General features: G+C 53.3%; 1 protein-coding gene across 3 annotated transcripts in view; it reads right to left on the minus strand.

Moving 5' to 3' along the window:
* The window catches only part of KIRREL3 (kirre like nephrin family adhesion molecule 3), a 339103-nt gene that overhangs the window by 24833 nt on the left and 290946 nt on the right, over positions 1-23324 (minus strand). For all 3 annotated transcript variants that reach the window (XM_056322806.1, XM_056322805.1, XM_056322804.1), the window contains 2 exons: positions 2313-2461; positions 1778-1905 (listed from right to left, as the gene is read on the minus strand). In XM_056322806.1, the coding sequence (XP_056178781.1) occupies positions 1778-1905; positions 2313-2461 (277 nt within the window). The remainder of the gene's footprint in view (positions 1-1777; positions 1906-2312; positions 2462-23324) is intronic.

A 23324-nucleotide genomic window follows, 5' to 3' on the forward strand; every position in this document is an offset into this window, starting at 1 on the left:
TGTTTCCTTCTGGGAAAGCAGGAGGAAAAGCGGCAATCCTGTGGGACCCTGACCTGGCTCTGAAAGCGGAGGGGCTGGCAACAAAGCAGCCCTGACCCCGCATCCCACTGGGACGGCTGGGCGCTGATGGCTTTCCAAAGCAGCATCCCCTTGCTGGCATCCCCCTGGGAGGATGGATGCAGCTCCGCTGACCCAAGCCAAGCATCTCTGCTGGGTTAAACCGGCCGGTGGGGCTGTCCTGAGCCCAGGGATGCTCCCAGCCAGCACGAGTCAGCCAGAGGGAGCCAAATGAAAAGGGAGAAGGCTGCTCTGCTCTGCTTGCCTGCTGCCCGCTAGCCGAGGCGAGCCGTGATGCTTGTGGACATCATGGACCGTGAGGGTCAGAAGCCCTCATCCTCCCCGTGCACGGCTCCTTTCAGCCACCCTGCACACTCCAGTGGTTTTGAGAAAATGAAATAGCAGTCTATGGTGTGAAAGCGTTGCCTGCAACGATAATAACCCTGAGAAACAACAACTGCAGCCGTGGGATGGGAAACCACCCAGGGATTATTGACCCACTGGGATTCCTTAGCGGATTCGAGCCATCAGCTCTCCCGAGTCTATAATTATGTCCCAGGAGATGGCCTGCGCCGAGGTCATTATGGCTGGGACAAAACACCCCAGCAGTTAATGGCTCAGCGTGCGCTCCCCTCCTCCGTGTCTGCCTGGGGAGCAGAGGTGAGGATCGCGGCTTGGATGGCTCAGCTCGCTCCTGGGAGAGTCCAGCTCCCCAGTAATGCCCAGCCTCAAGCGACTTCAGGCCACGTCTGCCCAGATCAAGCTGAAAGATGCTTTTCAAACCCAAACCTGCGTGTGCCTTCCGCACCAGTTTCACGTCTCAGCCCTCCTTTAGCTTGACATGGCTTGGCTCAGCCCTCCTGTGTGTAAAGAGGGGATCAGGGTGTCTCGTGCCTCCCTGGGCTGACTGAGCCATGATTATTTGCAAAGCTCCTTACCCTTTCCAGGACAAAAGAGATGTGGAGAAGTCTGCGGGGCCAGACCCAGGGTCCCCCCACCTTGAGCAGGCTCCAGCCCACAGTGGAGGCGAGCTGGAGTGAAGGTGCTGGGATGCGAGCTCACATCCTGGAGGCCAGAAAAGCCCATCCCAGCACAGACCACACGCAGGCAATTTGCAGCAGAGCTACCCATCGGCGAGAGGTTAAGTGATGCTCTGGCCTCTGTTCATCCCCGATGCCCATCATCATGGGAATCAATTCTCCCTCTATTAGCACTGCTTTGCAAACGTCTCCTGTGGGCAGGAGCTGCGTGTGCTCTGGATGATGGCTCTGCTAGGGCTCGACAAGGCAGTGGGGGGACAACCTGCTGCCTCGGTTCCTCCACGGCACTGACAGCACTGATTTTTGGCAGTCTCATTTCCCCTTTGCCTCTCCCAAATGGGACTCCAGCTAGCACACAGCTCCATTTTCCAGCCTGCCATCCCAATGCCTGGATGCAACACGTACTTCCATCCAAAATATGACAAAGGCGATAAAGCCTTTGCTGCTTAACGCACTTCTCTGGGCTAAGTGGGGACAGTCACCGCAGCCTGGCGGACCTGCAGCCTGGGAGCCACGGCTCTGCAATGCCACGTTGTCCCCTGCATCTGGAGGAGCCTCGTAGGTCCAGCATCTGTCCATCCAGGAGCTCCCAGCCCACAGGTTTTGCTCCATGGAGAGCATCATGCAGCAGCTCACGCCCTGAATGTGCCCTTCCCCGCTAGCCCAGCAGCGATTCTTACCACGCCTGAGCCTCGCTTCATCCAGACGATGGTGAGAGATGGGTTCCCAGTCCAGGCACAGTTGAAGACCGCGTCTGAGCCCAGGTCAACGAGGAGGGACTGTGGTTCTGTCGCCATCCTGGGTCCAACTGCACAGCGGAGACTGGAGTTACTCCCAGTGATGGGCTGTGTCAACCAGAAACCCTCAAACCAAAGACACCACCTTGTCAGAGGGAGCAGCGGTAGCTCTTGATGGACCTATGGGTCCCAGCCATGGAAGACCCCCAAATAAAGAAAAGCCTGAGGCAGGTGCCTGCTGCAGAATGACCAGGTCCCCAAGGACAGCCACCATGAGCTGTGTGCTCCTAAAGCCGGAGGAAATCATGGGTCCCACCATCAGAGCACTCACAGAGGCTGAGCTACAAGAGAGCCCAGCAGGTCCTGGTCACCCTGGGCAAGTCAGATCTAGCCACGTCCCCTTTCCACTCCTTTCCAGCAGCTCTGCTGGCCTTGCTTAGCCCTGGGAAGCCAGCCTCAAGCTGACACGTTTACTCACAGTAGACGTCCACGGTCCTGCTGATGTTTGTGCTGCCCAGCGCATTGGTGACCTCGCAGGAGACGGGCTCAAAGAAGAAGGTGTGGTCCACAATGGTTTCGTAGAAGTCACCGGATGCTTCTTTTATAACCTGGCCTTTTTTTGCCCACCTGTTGAAGAAGAAAGAGCATCACCGTGGTGCTGTTTTGTGTCACTTGCCATTGACGTGCGTGCGATGGTGGAGACTGCCACCCCAGGGGCATAGTGCTGGGGGGGTGGCACACCACAGGGTGCCTGCTGCTGCCCTTGACTTTGGGAGGGACATGCACTTGTCCTCAGCATCGTCTGCTTCCCCAGGGATGCAGGGATTATAACCACAGGCTTTGGAGAGGAGACATCAAAGTGATGGGGACGTATACCCCTAGTGAAACCTTGCCAAAATAAACCAAACCTGCTATTTCCCTGTGAAAGCCTGGGATTGTGGGGGGTGGTGGTGGTGGAAGACCTCAGTGACAGGAGGGAGGCGACATGGAGAGCCTCTGCTGATGCGGAACCACCACAGTGCCAGGAGAGCAGCCCCTTTCTGAATGCCTGCTGGTCCTTCCACATCAAAACCACTAGAAACCTTTTCGGCTCCCCCCCGCCTCCCCTGCCCAACTTTCACCCTTTTCTTCTTTTTTTTTTTTTTCTTCTTTTTCTTTTTTTTCTTCTTTTTCTTTTTTTTTTTTTTTCCCCAATCGGAAAGAACTTTATCCCTTTAAGGCAGCTGAAATAACATCACCCTGAAAAGCCAAGCTGGCATTTGCAACACTGCAACTTGCAAATTGTCTTGGAGAACAAGCTGTCAACTCAGCACTTGAATTAAGCCGCTGTTTGCCAAACAATGAGCAAATGTGACCTAATGGGGCACCATCTGGCAACCTGCCACTCTGGAACGGGTGGGAAAGACAGGAGATGCTGTCAGGCGGTGTGAAACTCCAGCCGCTCTTTGGGGGAAAGGAAAGAAAGCACAGGCAGCAGCCTGGGGCGGGTGGGGGGGAAACAGACAAAAATCCCCCCCCTCCCTCCCCACAACAACTGACAGGGAAATTAGAGGGAAGAGGATTTCCCTGAGGCTTCTCTGCTCCTGTTGTCTTGGGGCTGCTGCCCTCCTCCGTGCTGGATGGGTTGGGATGTTTGGGTTGAGGAAAGATGCAGGCACTGGGTGCTGGATTTGCGCTGGAGAGATGAGCCACGGAGGCTGCTTCCCACGTGGGGTCGGTGGGGTGGTTTTGGGAAAGCTGTCCCCTTCCAGGAGAACAGCATCTGCTCACGGTCCTCCCATGGATCTCCTGCTCCTGCCTTTATTTCTCACCCCCACCGCTCTGCTATGGGTTCCCCTTGGTTTAATGCCAGATCCTGCTGCCCTAAAAGCAACGAAGGATGACTGGGGCTACAGCGAACTCATTCAGAGGGTCTGCAGGCACAGGAGGCTTCTCCAAGTGCCTCCATAGGGCTGGAGCAAGAGCGAAATGCCCATCCCCAGCAGGCTGGGAAACACTCTGACAGCGCTGCTAGAGCCAATTCCCCCGGCGCCCGCTAACATGAACCTAACTGAATCAGGACAGCTGACCTGGGAGGCTTCACCCACCATCTGATGACACAAGCGTTTTGAAAGAGATGTATTAGCGGTACAGATGTGAGCTGATTTGTATGCACTTGTCTGCTCTCGCAGTTCATTTATCTTTGCACCTCTAACAGATGCTGACTGGCCACTTCAGCTTCCTTTCCCTCCCTTCCTCCCCGGACTCCCCCTTCAATAATTAATCAGGAGACGCCGCTTTTATTCCTAGGGCTGCGCTTGGTGTGTCAATGAGGGAGGTGCCTCGTACGGAAAAACGAGCACAAGCGACGCCTTCCAGGTGCTCCTCCGAAGGACTGAATGGTCCGTGATGCTTTGGTGATGCCTTTCTCCTTCCACAGGGAACTGCAACCCAAGCCAAGGGGCTTGGAAGAGGTCAGCCAGCAAGACTCACCTCAGCATCTTTCTTCCCGGCTTCCTGATGGGATCTGCCTTGCCCTGCTGCCTCCTTGCCGCAGGAATGACACTGCCCATCACAGACAGCAACTGCCAGCACCCTGGCAGCAGCTTGGCCCTTGGGGATGCTCCTTGCTCCCTGGGCTGTGGCAGGAGAGAGCTGGGGGCATGTGGCAGAGCTCGGACATCTCGTCCCTGAAGCTTTGCACAGGTTGTGGGGTGGAGGAGACACATCCTTGTTGCCTCCTGAAGCCACAGCTCAGCAAGTTCTGATGAAAGAAAGCAAGGAAAGAAAGTAGAGAGCTACAGGGACAGGGGGACTCCAGCCGGTGAACGTGGCAACACCCTGTGCTTTTTGCCAGGAGTATTCCTGCTCTGTTAAGCTCCTTTGGCAACTCTGTCCCCATAAAGGCTCCAAGCCACGAGTGGATTTCCAGCCTCTGAAGGGTCTCATCCTGCTGCTCAGGTGCTCAAAGGAGGCACCAGCCACATGAAGATGCTTCCTTGCAGCAGGAATGGGACGGGGTAAGCCCGGCACCAAAACCCTGGGGGAACCCGGTGCTTCTCTTGTGCCTGCCACTTTCCTGGTTATTTTGCACAAAACCACCTTCCCTGCTCCTCAAAGGACAAGAAAGAGGTTTCAAAATGAGGATAAAAGTGACTTGTGAGCTCCCTGGGTCATGCCCTTGCAGACTGCCTGCAGCTCCTGCTCCCAGCGGGGATGTGGAGGGCTCAGGGCTTGGAAACCAGCTGGACCAGTGCCCGGAGGTGGGCTCCAGATCCTCCTGAACCTTGCAAAGGAAAGCGAAACGGAGGTCAAGGTTTCCGAGAGTTGTTTGACTTTGCAGCAGCTTGGGAAAACAGACCCCAACAACCGTGGCACGGCGCTTTATCTGTTTGTTCAAAACCCATCGCTTCCGCAAAACTGGATTTCCCGAGTGCAGAGATGTGTCACAAACAGCAATTTTTTGTGCTTCAGCAGAGATCAAGGTTCTTGCTCCAGTTTTCCAAGGCTTAACACTGCTAAATCAATGTGGCTGAACAAGCAGTATAGATCTTTTATAATGTCAAATTGGTTTTTAATAACGACAGCTGATAACCCTCTTGTAAAGCTTCCCGTGATGTGCTCGTGGACAGCCAGAAGGCAAGTTACTCAAGTTTTTAACAAGCCCATAACATGCCTTCCTCACCTATTAACCTTTCAGTAATTATTTATAAACAGAATATGAATAAAACCGAGCTGAGCAGATGCGGAGGATGCTCCTGCAGCCCCAGCCACCACCTCCACCGCTTTGGCTCTTCATGATTTCTTCCTCATGTCTCACCAGCCTTATTACATCCAGCCTGGCTCCCAGCCAGCGCTCCTTGTCCTACCACCCTTGAGAGCAGGGGCTTCTTTCATTTATATTGTTACCTTGAAGGTATTTATAGATCGCAAACGTGTCGCCCAGGGTCTTTTCCAGACTATATAAATTTACCTCCTCTAGTCTCTCCTCGTATGACTTAGCTGCTAACTCACCCATCATTTTTTTTTGCTGCTGGTTTTCCACCGAAGCCAAAGCATATTGCAGGGGCTGCAGGGACAGGTCTGTGCAGGGGGAGCACAGCATCGCCGTGCCCCCCTCCCCATGCTGAGCTTGCCCCAGGAGAGGGGCGAGGGTCTTCCCTTGGGGATCCTGCCCAAAGGATCTCTCCCTGTGATTCCCTCGGGGTCTCCACGCTGAAGGTTAGCAGGGCAGAGGGGATGCCAGGGGACCCGTGCCAGCCTCCTGCGCTCCTTGGATGGTCCCTACAGGGTGACAGTGGCAGCATCGCCATGAAGTGCCTTCACTGCCTGCTCTCTACCACCGACAGGCACCTTCTCAGGATCCAGCTCCAAATTCACCACCTCTCCCCACTATCCCACGTCATATGGCCAATGCAGGCCCAGCATCCGTCTGCTGCTGTCCCTCAGCCCCTCCGGCTCGGCACATTTGCTCATCTTCCCTTCTCTCCACCCAGCTCCATCTCTGGCTGCTTCCCCAGACGCGCATTTCTTCCCTTCTGAGCTGCGTTTCATTTTGTGATTTCCTTTCCCATATTTCTAACCTGCCCTTGGTTTCCTCTGGCCTCTCTGGAGGGACTGCCCGATGCCTCCCCATTCAGTATCTTCTGGAAATTGCATCGGCCCAGGTGATGGAGGAAAACAAATTTCAACCAGGAAACGGGTATTTTGATCTGAACTTCAAAGGGGTTATTATAGACAGCACTGAAAAGCCAGCGATTAAAGAATGAAAAAACCAACTCAACCTGTACTGGGTCCTTTTAACACTTGATAAGAGGGAGGAGGGGACTCTTCCAAGGAGATGCTCTCCAGGGAAGTAGCAGCTTTCTGCTCCATTGATTGCTTCCCAGTAAGAGTACACGCAAGCAAATAAGAAAGGACAGTGTGGGATACGCCAGCTCACAAGCAACATCGCGGCTTTGTCTTGCTTTCCAGATGTCAGTGTTTCTTCAGTGACCTGCTCTGGTTTTTCCGATGGAAACCTGCTGGAAACCAGGATGAAGCTTCCTCCCAGGGTCTCAGTGGCAGATGCTCAGCCAGGTCTCCTTCTGCACAAGGGCTTTTTACCCAGCAGCTCCATCCCTTCTCCCCAGGGATCCTGTTTCTGGCTGGGCTTCCAGGCTCGCAGAGCCCATGCAGAGCTAACTGCAACAAGAGCATAACCCACCTTGTAGAGCATCGGTACATAGAGGAGCATCGCTAGCAAGCACTTCATCTGTCTGAGTGCTGCCCAAGACTGCTGTAACAAATAAATTCCTCTGTCTGCGGTACAAGGACTTGTAATTCTTCAACAAACAGCCTGCGTGAACAAGCTATTTACTTTACAGCCCTGGAAAGGCTGTAGGGCTCGTATGTACTCTTCTTTATAAAGCTCCTCACCAGGCCACGGCTCTCTCCAGCATCTCCCAGTGGCACAGGAACAACTGGAGGGCATCACAAGTGCCCACCCCCCCAGCACAGGCGTGCTGGGGCTCGCTGAACTCTACCATGTCCCCTCAAGCACTACTTAAATCCATCCTGCACTACCTAAATCTATCCTGCAGGCTCCTAGGGAGGTTTTTTTTGCAGTTGCCAGCAGCACGCGTGCTCCTTGAACCAGACCTCCCGGCAGATTGGCTGTATAACCCAGGGAAGTGGAGTGTATCGTAATTTTTAATTAACAATGCAAAAAAAAAAAAAAAGTGGTTGCTTGCCATATAAATTGTGTTTACTAAGAATGACTTAAAATAGATAAATATTTTCTTGGACGCATTTTAATTGCTTAATAAAAGTACCAAGAACACCCACAAATACCTTAAATAAATGCATGGCTCAGGGAGTGAATTAATTAACATTTCATTCCTGGGAATGGCTATTAATTGCTACAAATTGCTCAGAGAATGGCTTTTGTTGCTTTATTACCAGCAGTACCTTCAACTCCTAGTGCCGTAGTGTGGCAGTCCCCTCTCATCCTCAGAGAAGAGCTGTCCCCGTGTGTGACGGCTGCCAGCAGGATGCTGCCAGCACCACCCTGCATCCCTCTGCTGCCCCCGTATCTCTGGCATCCTCCACACAGAGGAGCTGATGGAGAAGGATGGTGTTTCATGGATGATGTGCTGGCATCCCTTGGAGGCCCGAGGTGGCCAAGGACAGTGGATGGCTTGTGCTGGCAGCTCCACGTTTGCAGAGCATCTCTCGTGTGGGACAGTCTTGTGAGACAGGACTGAGCAAGCAACAGAGCCCGAGCGGTGTCACCCTACCCCACTGCGTGGCTCTGGCGTGATGCATTGTCCAAATTATTTCTTTATTAAGAGTAAATTTCCATAAGGGAGATCTATGAGGTTACTCCTCCTGTTGGCTCCCTCCCTAATGAAGATGTGTGGGTCCTCTGAGGTTTCTCAGCTGCATGTCTGCTGTCCTCCCTCCGTGCCGAAGCTGTAAGTTCATTTATCAGGCAGGGCAGGCAATAGGTAAACTCTCCACCATCTAAAGGATGAAGCTGAGCCTTCCAGCTTGGGGTTCAATCAAGTTCAGGAGGGCAGGGTGCGGAGCAAAGCGCTGAGCATCCTCACTGATGGCTGGATGGCCCTTGAGCAGGCGGGTGGGGGGAGCAAAGATGATGGCACCCACCATACTCAAGGGAAGGCTTCCAAGCCTCCAGCTCCCGTCCTGACAAACCTCCATCCATGCACGGCTGCTGCAGCCATGGCCTCTTCCCAAACCTCTCCATCCTGGCATCTCGGCTCCATCACAAAGTGAACCCCAGGTCCTAAGGGTGGCGATGCTGCACCTTGGAGCAGAGATGCCAGCTTTGCTCATCTCCTCCTGACTATTTTTTTTTTTTATGTCCCCTTGTGGCTTTTCTTCAGAAACAAACAAAGAGCGAGAAAGACCGCAACCTTTTCCAAATTGCAAGAGTTCAGATTTGAATCTCTGACAAGGACATGTTTGGTGCCTGATTGCGCTCGCTCCGATGCACCAGTTGCTGCTACTGGGTTTTGATTGTTTTTAAACACTCTGGGGATTTGATGATAATAATAACACCTTGCTGTGCAGGAGAAAACTCTGGCTTGATTTCCTCTCTAATCTCAGCTTTGGCGTTCCCCCCTCCCCCGCCAAGCCAGGAGGCCAGCAATGAGCCTGATTGCTCATCAGCCCGCAGGCTTTAAGGGGGGTGCCTGTCCTCAGTGCACAGGTTTTCATCTCCTCCTTGCCATCAGCAGGTCCCATGGGTGGGAAAAATCAGTGAGGGCTACTTCGAGCTCCCCAAACCACACCTGAAGGTGTGCAATGGGAATCCAGCTCTCCGGAGAGCATCGGAGTACTGGAGCAGGGATGGGCAGGAATGCCCTGGGGTGAGGTTTGTGCTGCCCATGGCACAGGAGCTTGGAAGAACCGGGCTGAGAAGGTTTCTCTCTCCCAGACGGCGCAATTAAAGCCGTGTCACTGGTACAGCCTGTACGAGCCGCGGTTCATTTTTGGTGAGAAAACAATCAAAATAGCTTTTTGCTTAGCACAATGATCAGAACAAATTGGCCGCAGGAGCAGAGAGGAAGAAGCAAACAAAGCTGTTAGCTTGTCAATGACTTGACTGATCAACCGTTGTAAATAGTTAAAGCTGGCTGACGAGCCGTGCAAATAATCAATGGCGTCATGTTACGCACCGCAGCCCCGGACCGGCAGGACTGGGGTTTGCAGCTGGTGCTGCGTGGAGCTCTGTGCAAGGTGGCCACAGACCCCAGGGGTGGCTTGGCCAGGGGATGGGGAGGAATAATACCTGCCCCATGCATGTGCATCCCATGCTGGACCACCTGCCCAGCTTGCTGATATCCTCCTGGCGAGGAGGATTAGGGATGCTGGCTTTTGCAATGGGGAGGTGTTGGCCAAAGTACAGCCCCCCCATGCCCCCCAGCTGCTCCCTGCACAAGGGGCTGGTAAGGATGCTCATCCCATGCTGGACCACCTGCACAGCTTGTCGATATCGCTCCTGGCGAGGAGGACTAGGGATGCTGGCTTTTGCAACGGGGAGGTGTTGGCCAAAGTACAGCCCCCCCATGCCCCCCGCACAAGGTCCAAGTAGGGATGCTCATCCCTCATCCCATGCTGGACCACCTGCCCAGCTTGCCGATCCTCCTGGCGAGGAGGACTAGGGATGCTGGCTTTTGCAACAGGGAGGTGTTGGCCAAAGTACAGCCCCACGTGCCCCGCGGCTGCTCCCCGCACAAGGGGCTGGTGAGGATGCTCACCCCCCTGGAAGGAAAGAGGAGACACGCTGATGGAAAAGCCATTACTATTTCAAAGGAAAAGCACAAAACTTCATGGGCTAGGTGATTCCTTCTGCAAATGGAGCTGTTTTCTTGACAGATCAAAACAAAATGCAGACGCTTTAGACCTGGCGCTCTATTAATCCTGCTGTTTAACCCCCCCCTCCTCCTCCTCCTCCACCCCCTCACATGAGAGGGCTGTGCACCAATCCTGTCCCCACTAATGCCTCTTTGGGCACTTCTCTTGCCACGACAGATGCTTTTGTGTCCCTCTCCTTTCACAAGTCCACCCTCTTTTGCAGTAACTCCTCTCCCCTCCTTAAGTCCTTGGCCCCAGAGTCACGGGATCATGTGAAAATTTTCCTTTTTTTTTTCCCCAAGTAAAATTACGAATGCTACATTCCTGATTTTTCTAGGTGCACTGGAAGTTTAAAACCATTCAGACGGGTCTGAAGAAGCAGGCTACAACAGCCAGCTGCCAAAACTGCTTATCCTGAGGAAATACTGGGGATGTGAGTCATCCCCTAGAGCTGGATGAGCTTGGAGGTGTCACTTCTCCCGTGGGGATTTTACCCCTTCGGCAGCGATGCTGCATTTCATTTCTCCTGCCTACATCGTCTTGACTTATCCCACCACACAATAGACATGACTAATAGTTTCACTATTATTTCTTGCGCGGATCGGGTAATCCAATTTCATCACGTGGGTTGTGTTTCCTCAAATCATTTAATGGCATTAGGCCTTTCTGGGGTCTTTCTACCCCACTCCACCCCCATAGCAGAATTTCTTTAGCCAGATTTATGGATGCTGGCATGTCGAAGCGCTAATTCTCCGCTGTGTTTATCCTCCTGCTTAATGCAGAGTGAATCCGGGCTGTGAAGCTGTTTGAACTCGCCTTTCCCTCTGCTACAGCTCTTATTTTTCACCTAAAAATAATCAGCTGTGCTTGTGGCTTTTGCAACTTTACACCTCGACGTGCAGTTTGCAGAAAAAAACCACCCAACCAAACAGCGGTAAATGGAGACAGCAAACCCCAGCTCTTCATCAGCATGAGAAACCTGCTGCCAGAGGGATCTGGAAGCTGGTGGTGGGCTGGGACTGCACGTTTCAGATCACTGAAGCTCCCAAATCTACAGGCTTCAGGGCAGAAATGATGGGCACGGTGGGCGTTCAGGCATGGCCAGAGGGCTGTGGGGTGGTGGGGGCTTTTCCAAGGGTTTGCTCATTCCTGGGTGACTCCTAAAGCTCCTCCGAGGTTTTGACCTGGGCTTGATTTTGGGATGTTTGCAAGGGCTTGGTGTTTTGATCTCTGATGGCTTCAGCAGGCACCAGGCTGACCTTGGACGGACCTCGGGGTGGTTTGTATTAACTCTTTGAGAACCAACCTCGGATGTGCCAAACTGCCACGCAACGCTCGCCGCTTTGGACACAGCCTGAGGCAGCTCCCTCCGGCTTTCCAGCCCCAGCTCTGCCCAAACTCACCGCGTCCTCCTCAAGCCCTTCCCTCCCCCTGAAGCTGCTGTTGCCATCCCAGCGTTTTTAGGCTCTATCTGTCTGCATTTTGGCACGTCCTCAGGTTGGTGTGAAGCACAGCTCCTTCTCTGGCAGGTTCCTTGGCCGGTCCTGCCAGAAGAGTTAATTATTCAGGGCAGAACTGTGTCTAGATCAAATGATTTGCGTTAGGATTATCAATGGAGGCCACTGTGCTTGCAGGCGTGCACCCCAGGTGGAGGCGGGCTGAGTCCTAATTATGTGGGAATCTTCTTGCAGAAGATGCCAAGGGCAGCGATTTCTGTGTAATGCAACACGGGGTCCTGCTGGCTGAACTGTGAGTCACTGGGGGATCTGGCAATTCATAAGGAGGAATAATAAATGACATACCCCCAGATGCAGTCCCTCCACGCTAACACGAATACGCCGGCAACAGAAAAGGTGAAGCAGAATAAAATCACAAGTTCACCAAAAGATCTGTTCGTCTTTTCGGCACGAAATTCAGCCATCCATCAATCCAGCCATCCCTCCCTCCCTCCCCAAACTCAAGGGACTCAAGTCACTATTCCTGGCCAAGCCTCTTGCATCCCCCGAGGCCACCCTGGCCACAACGCTGCTCTTCTCAGCCACATCGTGAGAAAAGAATCGAACGGGGCTGCACACTGGTTCCACACTGACCTGTAAGAGCTTTGAGATTACCTATCAACTTCTGTATAAACCGACAAGAAACAGCATTTTTTCCAAAAAAAAAAAAAAAAAAGTCTCCAAAAGTAAAAACCATTAAGTCCTTAATTACACACTTCAATAGCAAAGCGGAGCTGAGCAATGAGCATCGCTTGATGCTTTACAGACAAATGGTCTCCTAATCCAGAGACAACAGCTTGTGTTTCTCCTCTGCTTTAATATTTGCCAACAGCTTCCAAGGAGATTGCATAGGAAGAGAAACCCAAGGATAACTTCGAGACTTGAAGTTAACAGAGTTACTCTGTGATCTGATGCTGGAGGAGACCAGAATCCCTTCCGAGCCTTTCTGGGATGGGCTTTGCCAGGCTGGGTGCTGTCTACACCACACAAGTAGCCAAGACACCTTCAGAGCAGGCAGAGAGGAGGCTCAGGATGCCCAGCACGTCCTCGCCACGGCTACCAACGTCACCCAGGTTCATGGAGGAAAGGCTTCCCTGCTAGAAACTGCCCCAGCCCAGCCTCTGCCAACTTCTCCCTTGCCTTCCCCTAGATGTGCTGCTTCCCAAGGAATCCTGCCTGACCTCCCAGCTGAGCAAGCCTGGGCGACGCTGGCCCGAGCTCAGCAGCGGATCCGCACACCAACACGTGGCAGGATGAGCCCTCCAACCGCCAGTGCCCAACACCAGTCCTGTGTACTGGGGAAATCGCCAGGACGCGTGTTCCTGGAGGGCAAGCGGGACCCAAGGGGTTGATTTGGGGATGCCAAGTGTCCGCTGGGATTTCCTGTGCTCATGCCATGCACGCTGGCCAACATTTTGTAGCTGTCCCGGCAGTTCTTTCAAGCAGAGACATTTCCAAGGAGGCTGCTTGGGGAAGGAGTCACATGGACAAGAACCGATGCCGACTGCAATCACCAAATCATTGCTTGTTCACCGGAGTGGAGGCGCCGTCAGGGAGAGAAGCAGATGCTGACAACTTTGTCCTGCATTTAAACCCCGCTCTAGCCCCTGAAAACTGCAATAAAGGAGCAAACCAGGAATCTAGAAGTGAAATCCTTTAGCAAAGCATCTGCGGGACTGAGGTGGGTGCAACCCCTGTGGGTGCAACCCCCCTCCCCATCCTGGGTGCTCCTTGCACACTCCTCATCATCGCACCTGGCTTGGCCCTGGTCACGTCACCCACCCTCTGGCATGAAAGCAGAAAAACCTCAAACAGAGCTGAAGGCCTCTTAAATCAATGTCTCTCCCGACTCAGAAGCTGTAAGAGGATTCATTATTTATATCGCAGAAACACAAAAGCTTAGCATATTTTAAGCTGTCTGAAACGACTTCAAGGCAATTCTTCCCCTCTCTTTTTTTTTTTTTTTTTTAACAAAACACATTGAGATGTCTCTGAATCGAGAGGTGGGAGGAAACTCCCTTTTCCTTCCCAAAGAGAAAATAAAATGGAGGGATTGAGGGAGAGAAAATAAAACCTGCTGTGATCCAGCTTGGGATCACCAAGGAATGCCCATTGGGGGATGCTTGGGATCACCAAGGAATGCCCATTGGGGGATGCTCCCCATGCGATGCTGGCATAAGCCTTCAACCCTTCAATCAACCCTTCAACCCCTGAACGACTCTTTCCTGACATCACGTGGAGGTTTTGGTAGTAGGAGAGGTGAAGGAGGCATCTCTGCTGCTTCACAAGCGCAAATTCACGCAGCTGTATCCTTCAGAGGCAGCAGGAGGGGAGGTGCTGAGTGCCGGGTGTCTTTTTTTTTCCCCTCCTTCTCCCCCTTTTTACATTTTCGATTTAGTCACAGCATCTCTAATTTCCTTAGATCTGAAGCCACCTCGTGAGACTGGAAGGGAACGATATAGAAGAAAGATGAGGGGGGAAAAAACGGCAGTAATCTTGTAAAAGTCAGTTTTGAAAAATCAATTTTCTTGTGTGACAAGATTTGCTTAAGGCTTTTCGTTCTGTGAAATCAGCCCATCATCCTGCGGGAACGCATGAAGGAAGTGGCAAGTGTGGTTTGGAATAACTTAGATTAAAGACTGTTAAATTAGGCTTGAAAAGCTGCCCCCTCTCCTTGCAAAGAGAGAGGAGATCTGGCCAGAGGAGTCGATGATGCTCCCTTCCCAGTCACCTTCCCGGTCTCCAGGAGCCTGTCTTGAAGGAGAGGTGACCAAGGAGGCTGGGAAAACCCAACCCTCCGATCTCTCCGAACCCCACGGCTGTTTAAAAGTGTTTGCAGCTGCACCTGGTAGCAAACCGTGAGGTCTTTGCTAGCACCCAGCGATGGGGCTGCACCGTTTGTTGGAACCAAGATGCTTCGGAGACACGTTCGCTCCGCTGTTGGGATGCGCGCGAGCAGAGGCTGAGGGACTTGTGAGGCTGGTGGCTCCTGCCCAAGGGGATGCTGGTGGTCCTGGCCGGGATGGGGATGGCCACAGCCGTGGTGCACCCCACATGTCCTGAAACATGACAGCAAAACGCTGCTGCCATCCTGCTCCACTGGAGAGGCTCCATCCAACGCAGCAGCTTGGCCCGGCTGCTTCACCACTCGTTTAATTTGGTGCCTTTAATCATTTCCACACCAGGGAGCGGTCCTCAGGATTACAAAGCGCTTCCCCCCTCCCCTGCCTTTCCCACCCCCACCCCCCCCTTTTGCAGCCATCAGCCTCTCTATGCTCTCTCCTAATTAGTTCCAGCTGCCTCCGAACATCTCCCACCCACTTGTTCCCACTACCCTGACAAGCCAGGGAATGGGAAGATGAATCTCCCCACGCTCGCACCTCTGTGAGCCGAGGGAGACTCTCCCAACCCCGTCTTCCCCGGCTCACCTGGAGCCAGCGGAGCCCCTCCGGCAGCCCAGCCTCGCTTCCCAGCTGCAGGGATTTCTGTGCCTTTTATTTTACTTTTTTCTCTTTTTATTTAAAGCCTGTCTTTCCCCCTCCGCCTGCCACCCAGGCACACTCTACTCCTTGTCAGAGGGAGCTGGCAGATGGGGCTGATGCATCACGAAGGAGATCTGAAGAATTCATTTCCCGTTTTTTTTTTTTTTTTTTTTTTTCTTTCCCCAGCTTTCATTTTCACTTCAGAGCAAAGGTCCAGTTGTCTGGGAGGAAGCTACAAAGACAAACCCAGGCAGGAAAACAGAGATAGTCAGGAAAAATGTTACAGTGCCGATAACTTGAGACCTCTGTGTGCTTTGCATTCATTTCAACTCCCGCTTTAGCTGCATTTTGCTATGTCTATAAATTAGATTTATGCCGTCGCTGCTGTGAAATGCCTGCGGGCCCCTTCCCTGCTCCGGTTTCTCCTGCCTCCCGTGCCGAGTTTGGCTGCGGGAGGCAGCGGGAGAGGCGACAGCCCTGCCGAGGGATGGCATATGGCCTCGGAGCGTCCTGCCGCTGGACAGACGGCAGCCTCGGCCGTCGGAGGAGCGGGGAGCAGATGGGACCCGGGGGGAGGAAGGCGGCCAACCCAAGGAGGAGAGCCTGCACGCTGGTGTAAACCAGCACTTGCCCCAAGATGGACTAAAGGAGCGAGCTGGTTCGTGGGGGAGAGGTGCTCAGCGTGCCAAGAGATGGCTGCAAACCCGGAGTGACCGTTCCACCTGAAGATGCTGAGAAGCCTCTTGCCTGGACCAGATGCTTGCTCCCCACACCATCCCTCCTGGCTTGCAGGGGCTCCTGAGGCTCTGCAGGACCATGTGGGGCCACCCCGGGTCCCCTCGCTGTCCCCAGCAGAGATATCCGTGTATTTTTCCCCTGTGAGCGTGACCTGGAGCCGGATGGATGTGGGGGAGCGTGCCCCTACACCCACGGACTTCACACCTTGTCTGCAGTCGCTGGCTGCTCTGCAGTGTGTTTCAAATCCTTGACAGTCCCTTTTAAATATTAATAGAGATGTGATTGTAATTTAATAAGAGCTTAATATTGCAGATCCCCCTTCCTCGGCAGAGGCTGCTGGGGAGACAAAAAATGTGCCAATTAGGTAGTGGTCTCGGTGATCAGAAGCTCTGGGGAACGCGGGGTACAGGGGGGATGCTCACTTTTATTCTGGGCCTTTCATGAAAGGGCAGAAGAAAGCAAGCAACACAGCAAACACACCAACTCCCAGGAGACATTTTTCAAAGCCGTCTGAATTTCCTATTAAAATATATTCCAGTCTTACAGTGCCAGAAGAGGGAAAATGGCCACTGCTGCGGCTTGGCGGCAGGCAGTGCCAGGCATGCCCATGAAATGGATCATTTGCCACTTCTCTGTCCAAAGTTGCCAATGAAACGCATTGCCCTGGATCTCTGCATCAGCTCCCCACGACTCAGCAATCCCTTCTGGCCTTCACAGCCTACGGATCTGTGAGCATACCCTGCAGCAGATAAACGTGCCAACCCTGGTGTCACGGAAGAGCATTAAACTCCGAACACATCCTCCCCTGGCCTTTCACCTGGGAGCAGAGATGCTGTGTGCATCCAGAAGCCCAGCAGACCAAGCGAAGGAGCTATGGACACCTAACTGGAAGAGAGACTCCCAGTGCCAGGGGTGTTTTTTCCTTCTGCTCAATGGTCCTGGCAGCAGGAAACCATCCCCAAGATTCTTCCACCCCCAAGACCCAAATTCCTTGACTCTACAGATGAAGCGTGTGGCTTCATCCTGATCAGATGGAACAGGGTGCATCCATCCACCAGCCCAGCTCTCCTCACTGCCTGGACATGGGGGCTGAATCCTGCTGCAGATGCATCCCTGAAGGCAGCCCTCTGGCATGGGGGACCCCATCCAAACAGGTCTGATCCCTGAGGAGCGACTGTGAGGAACGAGGGATGGGAATCCTTGGCTCCTGCCCCCAAATCAGTGACTTGCCCACCTTCATTCCTTTTCTGCTCTAACCGGGGCAGGGGCTGCTGCTTCTCTCTTGCCCAGGGGATTTGTTTTGGAGAAGTCGGATCTACGTGTTGAGCCCGGTGCCTGCGTGATGATAGATGTGCTTCCAGCCACCAGCTGGTCCAGCTGTGGGGCAGTGCAGGTGCAGCGATTCACCCAAGCCAAGCCAGGGCTGGCCACCTGCTCGTTCCCTCCTCCGTTCCCCATCCCTTTGATAAGGCTTTCCCAGTTTCCTATGTCTCCTGGCTTTGTTCCTCTTCCACCTAATGTCACCCACTGGCACACACTCGTATTCACTGGCTCTCAGCCACGTAGCAAAGCAATGCCAAGCCACGAGGGAGCTGGTTCAAGCATCTGAGCAAACTTCCAAGCCACGGCAGAGCTGTTTCCAGCAGGACATGGGACACACGCTCTTGGAGAACATCTCCACGGCAGCCTTGAAGCGTCTCATGAATAAATCTGGTAAGATGCCAGCGGGTCTCGGAACTGTGCAGATGAGACCCGAAGTAAAAAGAGCACCAAAAACTCTTTGCAGTTTGAACTTCTCCTCTGGGTTTGTTAAAACAAAATGTGGGAACGTGTCTCCATGGATTGAATGCCTCCGAGACGGCATGGCGTGGGACAGGCAGGCTGATGTGTGTTGTTATTTTCTCCTTCTTTTCTCAGAGCTCCCCGATGTCAGGTGCAATTTTTCTGTACCTACCCAAACCCCAACAAAGCTGCCACTTTCTCCCCCAGCAGCCGAAACACTGGCAGACCCGTACTTGGGCATGACGGACGATTCTTGGAGACGGCAGATTGACTGAAGCTGCTTGGGTTCTTCCACGTCTCCCTGAGGCTGGGTGGGAAATGCTCGCCCTGCATCCCAGCCAGCACGAGGACCCTGTGGAGCAGGGTGGTGGAACGGGCCTGGTGCTGGATCTCTTCCTGCAAAATTCCTGTTGCTCCTGCAAACGAGTTGCAAACAGTTGCAAAGTTGCAAAGGAGCAACAAGTCACATCTTTGTGTTTTCCCCTGTGCAAAGGCTGGGGCACAGTCTCCCATCAGGTGCGTTCAAGCCCCACTGCCTTTAAAGAAAACCTCTTTTAAGAAGCACTTGAGTTTGCATTAATATTTGATGAGCGACAGCATGCTGTTGGTTCAAAGATAAAACAGTGTTTGCCAAGCAAGAAGGTCTTTTCTACAGACCGGAGCCCACTGAGAGAACAATCAAACAATGCTCCTGCCACTAGGCAAGCCACGCGGTGCCTCAGTGATGACGCTGGGGCTGGGGACACAGGGATGCTGTGGGCTGGCTCCGAGCTCCAGCACAGCCTGACCAGGCAACGTCTGGGATGACGGTGGGGCTCAAGCCCTGACCTGCAGCTGCACTTCACCGAGCTGGCTGATGCAGGAAGATCTTCACAGCAGTATTTGGGCAGGTGGCACTTCTTGGGCTTCAGCCCAACCAGGGCAGGTGGAGCTTGCTTGGACTGCACAAAACGCAACCCCCCTTCCGCTACGGGGTGGGGAAGAAGTGGTGTAGCACCATTCCCTGGGTGGCTGCTAAAGAAATGCCTCCCAGCTCCTCCTGACCTCTCCTGCTGCTGCAGCATCAGCTGGATCTTCTCCCATGTCCCACAGTTATGGAGAGTTGTGTCTGTTGTTCGCAGCTGACGTACTTAACGCCGGAGCCGGACGCTTTGCAGGAGTGGGGAGGGACAGCGCTCTCCTTCCATCTACGTCTGGTTGTCTGTCCGTCAGCCCCACGCCTTGTCTTGGAAGTGCAGTGGTCCCCAGGACTGCAGCAATGCTGGAGGGCTCCTCAAAACGTCCCCCCTCGCGCCTACAAAGCCAACGTGATTTGCAAAAGTCTCTGCTAGCCTTGGGGGTGAGAGCACTGCATCCAGGCACGGCAGTGAGAGATGTATTATTGCCCTGCCTGTACCAACTCCCCATCGCTCTGCAAAAATAATCATCAGAGGAGCCCAAAAGGCTGAGGGACGCTGCCTCTTGCAATATTAAACTTTCCCATTTTCTTCTGCCACTTTAAAGATTCTCTTTCTTACCGCGAGTGATAAATAATAACAGCAAAAAAACACCCCACAGACACACAACAGACTTCAAAAGCCAAGAGAAGATTGGCAAATAGAGAGATCTGAAGTGAGCAAAGAGGAGGCCTGGTTGTGAGTCGGTTCACGTAGCCCCGACTTCTGTTGCTTTCCATTAATTTTACCCACCATCACAGGTGGCAGAACAACGGCGACAGCTAATTACTCTCTCTCCCTTTCCCTTTCTTACCCGTTCGCTCGCAGCAAAAGAAAAAGTCAGTAAATTCCCCAATCCCCCCCTCCCCATCCCAGAACCGTCCACCGAGACGCAGAAGCGCGTGGGAAGCGTGTTATTAGAGGAAGACGAGGCGGTGCAGTTTGCCCACACATATGTTGGCTGCCCGGTGGAGCCGTTCGTGCCGCTGCCGCCCCAGCCTGGCACCGCGGCTGCGTGATGCTCTGCCTGCAAACCAGCTGGCAGGGGCAGGCAGCGGCTGCAGGCAAGGGGAGAGGCAGGGGCAGCTCCCCCCCATTGTCGTGGGGAAAGCAGGGAGCCTCCTTGGGCTTTCACCCCACGGTGCTGGAGCGGCTGGGGACACGGCCAAGGTCCCCGTGAGCCTTTCTCCAGCAGCAGCAAGGAGCGGCGGAGCAGCGGTTCGGTGGGCTGAGCTGCTCTTTTGGTGCAAAGGGAACGTTTATCCCAGGTGGAGGTGGGATAAATCCCAGGCCAGATGGGGTGTAAGACCCTATAGAGACCATAGGATATGTCTGTGCAAAGATTGCTCTATACGGTGAGCAGGAAAACATGTAAATGAGCAAAATGAGCACAAACGAGCAAAAAACCTGCTGCCAGGGTTAATTCACCCCGATGCCAAAAAAACCCTGCTCACACACTGCTGGGATGCCTCCCAGCACTCTGCCCAGCCCCCTCTGCTTGCTTTTGGTGACACTGGCCTGTCCTGAATCCAAAAGCGAGTGACAGCCCAGGTGACATCGTGGGCAACCAAACCCTCCTGGGAAAAAAGATGCTCCTCATCAAGAAATCGTTGCTGCCAGGGCGGGAGGAGGATGGGGATTTCAGCTCCCAGGACATCCTCTGCTAGGAAAAGGGGCAGAGGAACCATGTCATGGCAAAGGACACCCTGCCCCCCAACATCATCAGATGCCAGCACATTTTAAGGCAGAGGGGTTCTGGCTTTTTTTTTTTTTTTTTTTTTTTTTTGTCTCCCATTAGAAAATGCCACCGAGGCCAAACATTTAGGGGAAGCCTGTCAATTCTGACAAACTGTCATTAATCTCGCCCCCAGAGAGAAGATGCGGTGCAGGCTGGAACTTTCCACGCTGGCTCTGGGAGCAGATTGCTCCAAGGTCTCCTTTCTAACCAGGTTTCCCTTGCATTAAAAACTACACATTATCTGATGTATTATATAAGAGAGCACGAAGAAAACCTCTTAAGGAAAAAAGCAGCTGCCTTGATTTCATCAAAACGGTATTCTCTGTGAGGGCTTTGGGGGCAAAGGGGGTTTTTTTGCCTCTTGGGAAATCGTGTTGAATTTTGTTTCTTTTCTCTTGCCACCCTAACAAAGACAGCGAGGGGGCTGTGCTTAGAACCCCAGGTCGGCAGGACCACAGGGCTGGCTTAGCTGCTTCTTGCTAACGAGCAGCACGGTTCACGGATGCTGCCGAGCATCTCTGGGTGAAGCCTTTGGGTGGGATGCTCGGCACCGCTTGCTTTTCCCTGCCAGAGAAACCGGGGGTGCAAACCCTGATGCGAAACTCGTCGCCCCTTGCAAATTCAAGCCATGTGACAGCTTGCTCCTGTATTCGAAGCAGGGATGGCCCTGCGGAGCCGGCTGTGGATTTATGCCCAGAAAAGGGGTTTTACGTTGTTTAGCCCTTTTTCCTTTGTGTTCAGAGCTGTTTACTGACAAACATATTGGGAGGTATTAAAAATAAATGTCGGCTGAAGACCAAGATCTGGTATCTCTATCTGAGGGTGAGGGAAGCCTTAAGAGATACGTAAGAGTGGTTTTCTCACACAGGGGAAAAAAAATCATGCTTTCTATCTATTTTTTTTTTTTTTTAAGGCAGAATAAGTTCGTTTTCACCAGTGCTGGAGTCCTGAGTGGCCCTGGGGACGACCCTGAGCTCATGCCCTGCCTTTTCCCACCTCTGAGTATCTCAGTCGTGGGGCTTTACACATCCCACCCCTCCACCCACCTTCCCTCCTCCTTAGTGCGGGGGTGGTGCTGGGGGCTCCGTGCTCGGGTGTCCTGCTCCAGAGGGCTCCGAGTTTTGTTGCCAAAACATCTGTCACCGTTACAGCGTTAGAGAAGAGCTTTGGGATCTTTGGGAAGGGAAATGAATCCCCCTCGATCAATCAGAGCCATCAAGCAGAAGGAAATCCTGCTGAGTGCTGCTGAATCCTGTTTGCTTGTCACAGTGGTAGGGAAAAAGCCTGTGTGATGTTAAGGGAACTGCAGAAAGGAAAAACTTGAAATGCTTGAATTTTTCTTGCCTCTTCCCCACTCCCCCCTCCCCCCCCCAAAAAAAAATATTTCTTTTAAGGGAAAGCATAACCTGAAAAAAAAGTGCAATTGGTTTTGATAGTAAAGCCCATCAGAAACAGATCACAAAAGCCCTTTGCAGCAAAGCAGAAATCCCAGTGCTCAGGCAGCAGGAAGGGTGAAAAGGTGACAAGGTGACAAGCCACGTGGCCTTGGGATGGGTGAGAAGGGATGAAGCAGGACGAGAAACCCTGCACTAACGAGACGGCACCGAAGAGGAGAGCAGCATGGCGCGTCCATCTGCTGTTTGGAGGAGAAAAGCAACCCAGCGTTCCTCTGGCCGTGTACCCAGAGGGTGGAACCATCCACGAGGAAGGAGCAAACCCAGACCGGGTCCCTCAAGGCTGCCCCAGCGTGCCGGGGAGCGGCGCAGGGTGGGTGCAGGACTGATGTGACAGCTCCTGTTGCTGCAGATCAGGCCAGGTGACCCGTCTTTGGAGCAGAAATTTCGCCTAGCTGTGGTTCCTTGGCCAAAGGCGGCTGTTTTGCCTTCAACCGTACCAGAATCAATCACGGCATAAGACCCACGTGGGACGTTTGCCCAGATCCTTACCCAGATTGTCATGCGCTTCGTTTTCCTCCTAACTGTAAATATGAAAACAGGGCTATTTGTATCTTTGACATTAATTGACTTCTCAAATTAATAACTCTTCTGTGTAACTAGGAACACAATTATTGCTTTGTTGTGCTGATAGCAGATATCCAGCTGGAAGGAATCATTCCTACCAGCGAACTCGATTGTACTAATTAATCTGTATGAGCCTAACAGGAGGCGGGTCACGGTAACCTGTCCCCGGAGGTGCCTCCTCTGTTATTATCAACTGACGCTGTTGCAAAAACAGAGCTGATTGCATGAACAGAGCTGATTGCGTGCCGGTGCGTGCACGCTCGTAACTTCCAGGAAGGAGTGATGAGCGGCTGATCGCGGCGCTGGGACTGGGGGTACCCAGCTGCTGGGAAATGGCTCCACGCTGGCTCAGACACGGGCCCCCCCAGCCAAGCCCCGGAGCCAGGAGGCTGAGCACGATGCGCTCTTCTTGCAAAGCGTGGTGACAACCTGCCCCGCTTTCCATACCTGTATTTTTGTCTGCTCAGACCAAGAAACCTTTGTGAGAAGAGGTGTTTTCTAATGCTCGCAGCCCTCACGCCCATACCCGTACCCAACAGCCCCCGGCAGCGACTCTGCTGGGTGCAGACCCCATCGTTCTGTGGTGAACGAGACCCACCGAACGCAACACAGTGAGCAACGAGCCTCGCTGCTGCCTGGTACGGTTGTGCTCGGGGTCCTGCTCATCGCTCCCTGCAGTATCTTGCTAAAACTCTCCAGGGGAGGCTTGGGACTGCCTCAGCAGGCAGGGAGCCCCACGCACCGCCTTCATCCTGCGGCTGCTGCGGTTGCAACTGATGCATTTGCTCCCCCCTGTGATGGCTTCGTCAGTGCCGAACAGCCCCTCAACCACTTGTGCTTTGAGCTCACTGCGGCCAGTGGAGGGGTACTGAAGACCCCGACTAGTGGCAATGATCCCACCCTCTCAAGGAGAATGTCCCACTCAAGGAGAACCCATATACCCCATGTCTCCAGCCCA

This window comes from Falco biarmicus, chromosome 20, assembly GCF_023638135.1.
Source record: "Falco biarmicus isolate bFalBia1 chromosome 20, bFalBia1.pri, whole genome shotgun sequence".
NCBI classification, from domain to species: Eukaryota; Metazoa; Chordata; class Aves; order Falconiformes; family Falconidae; genus Falco; species Falco biarmicus.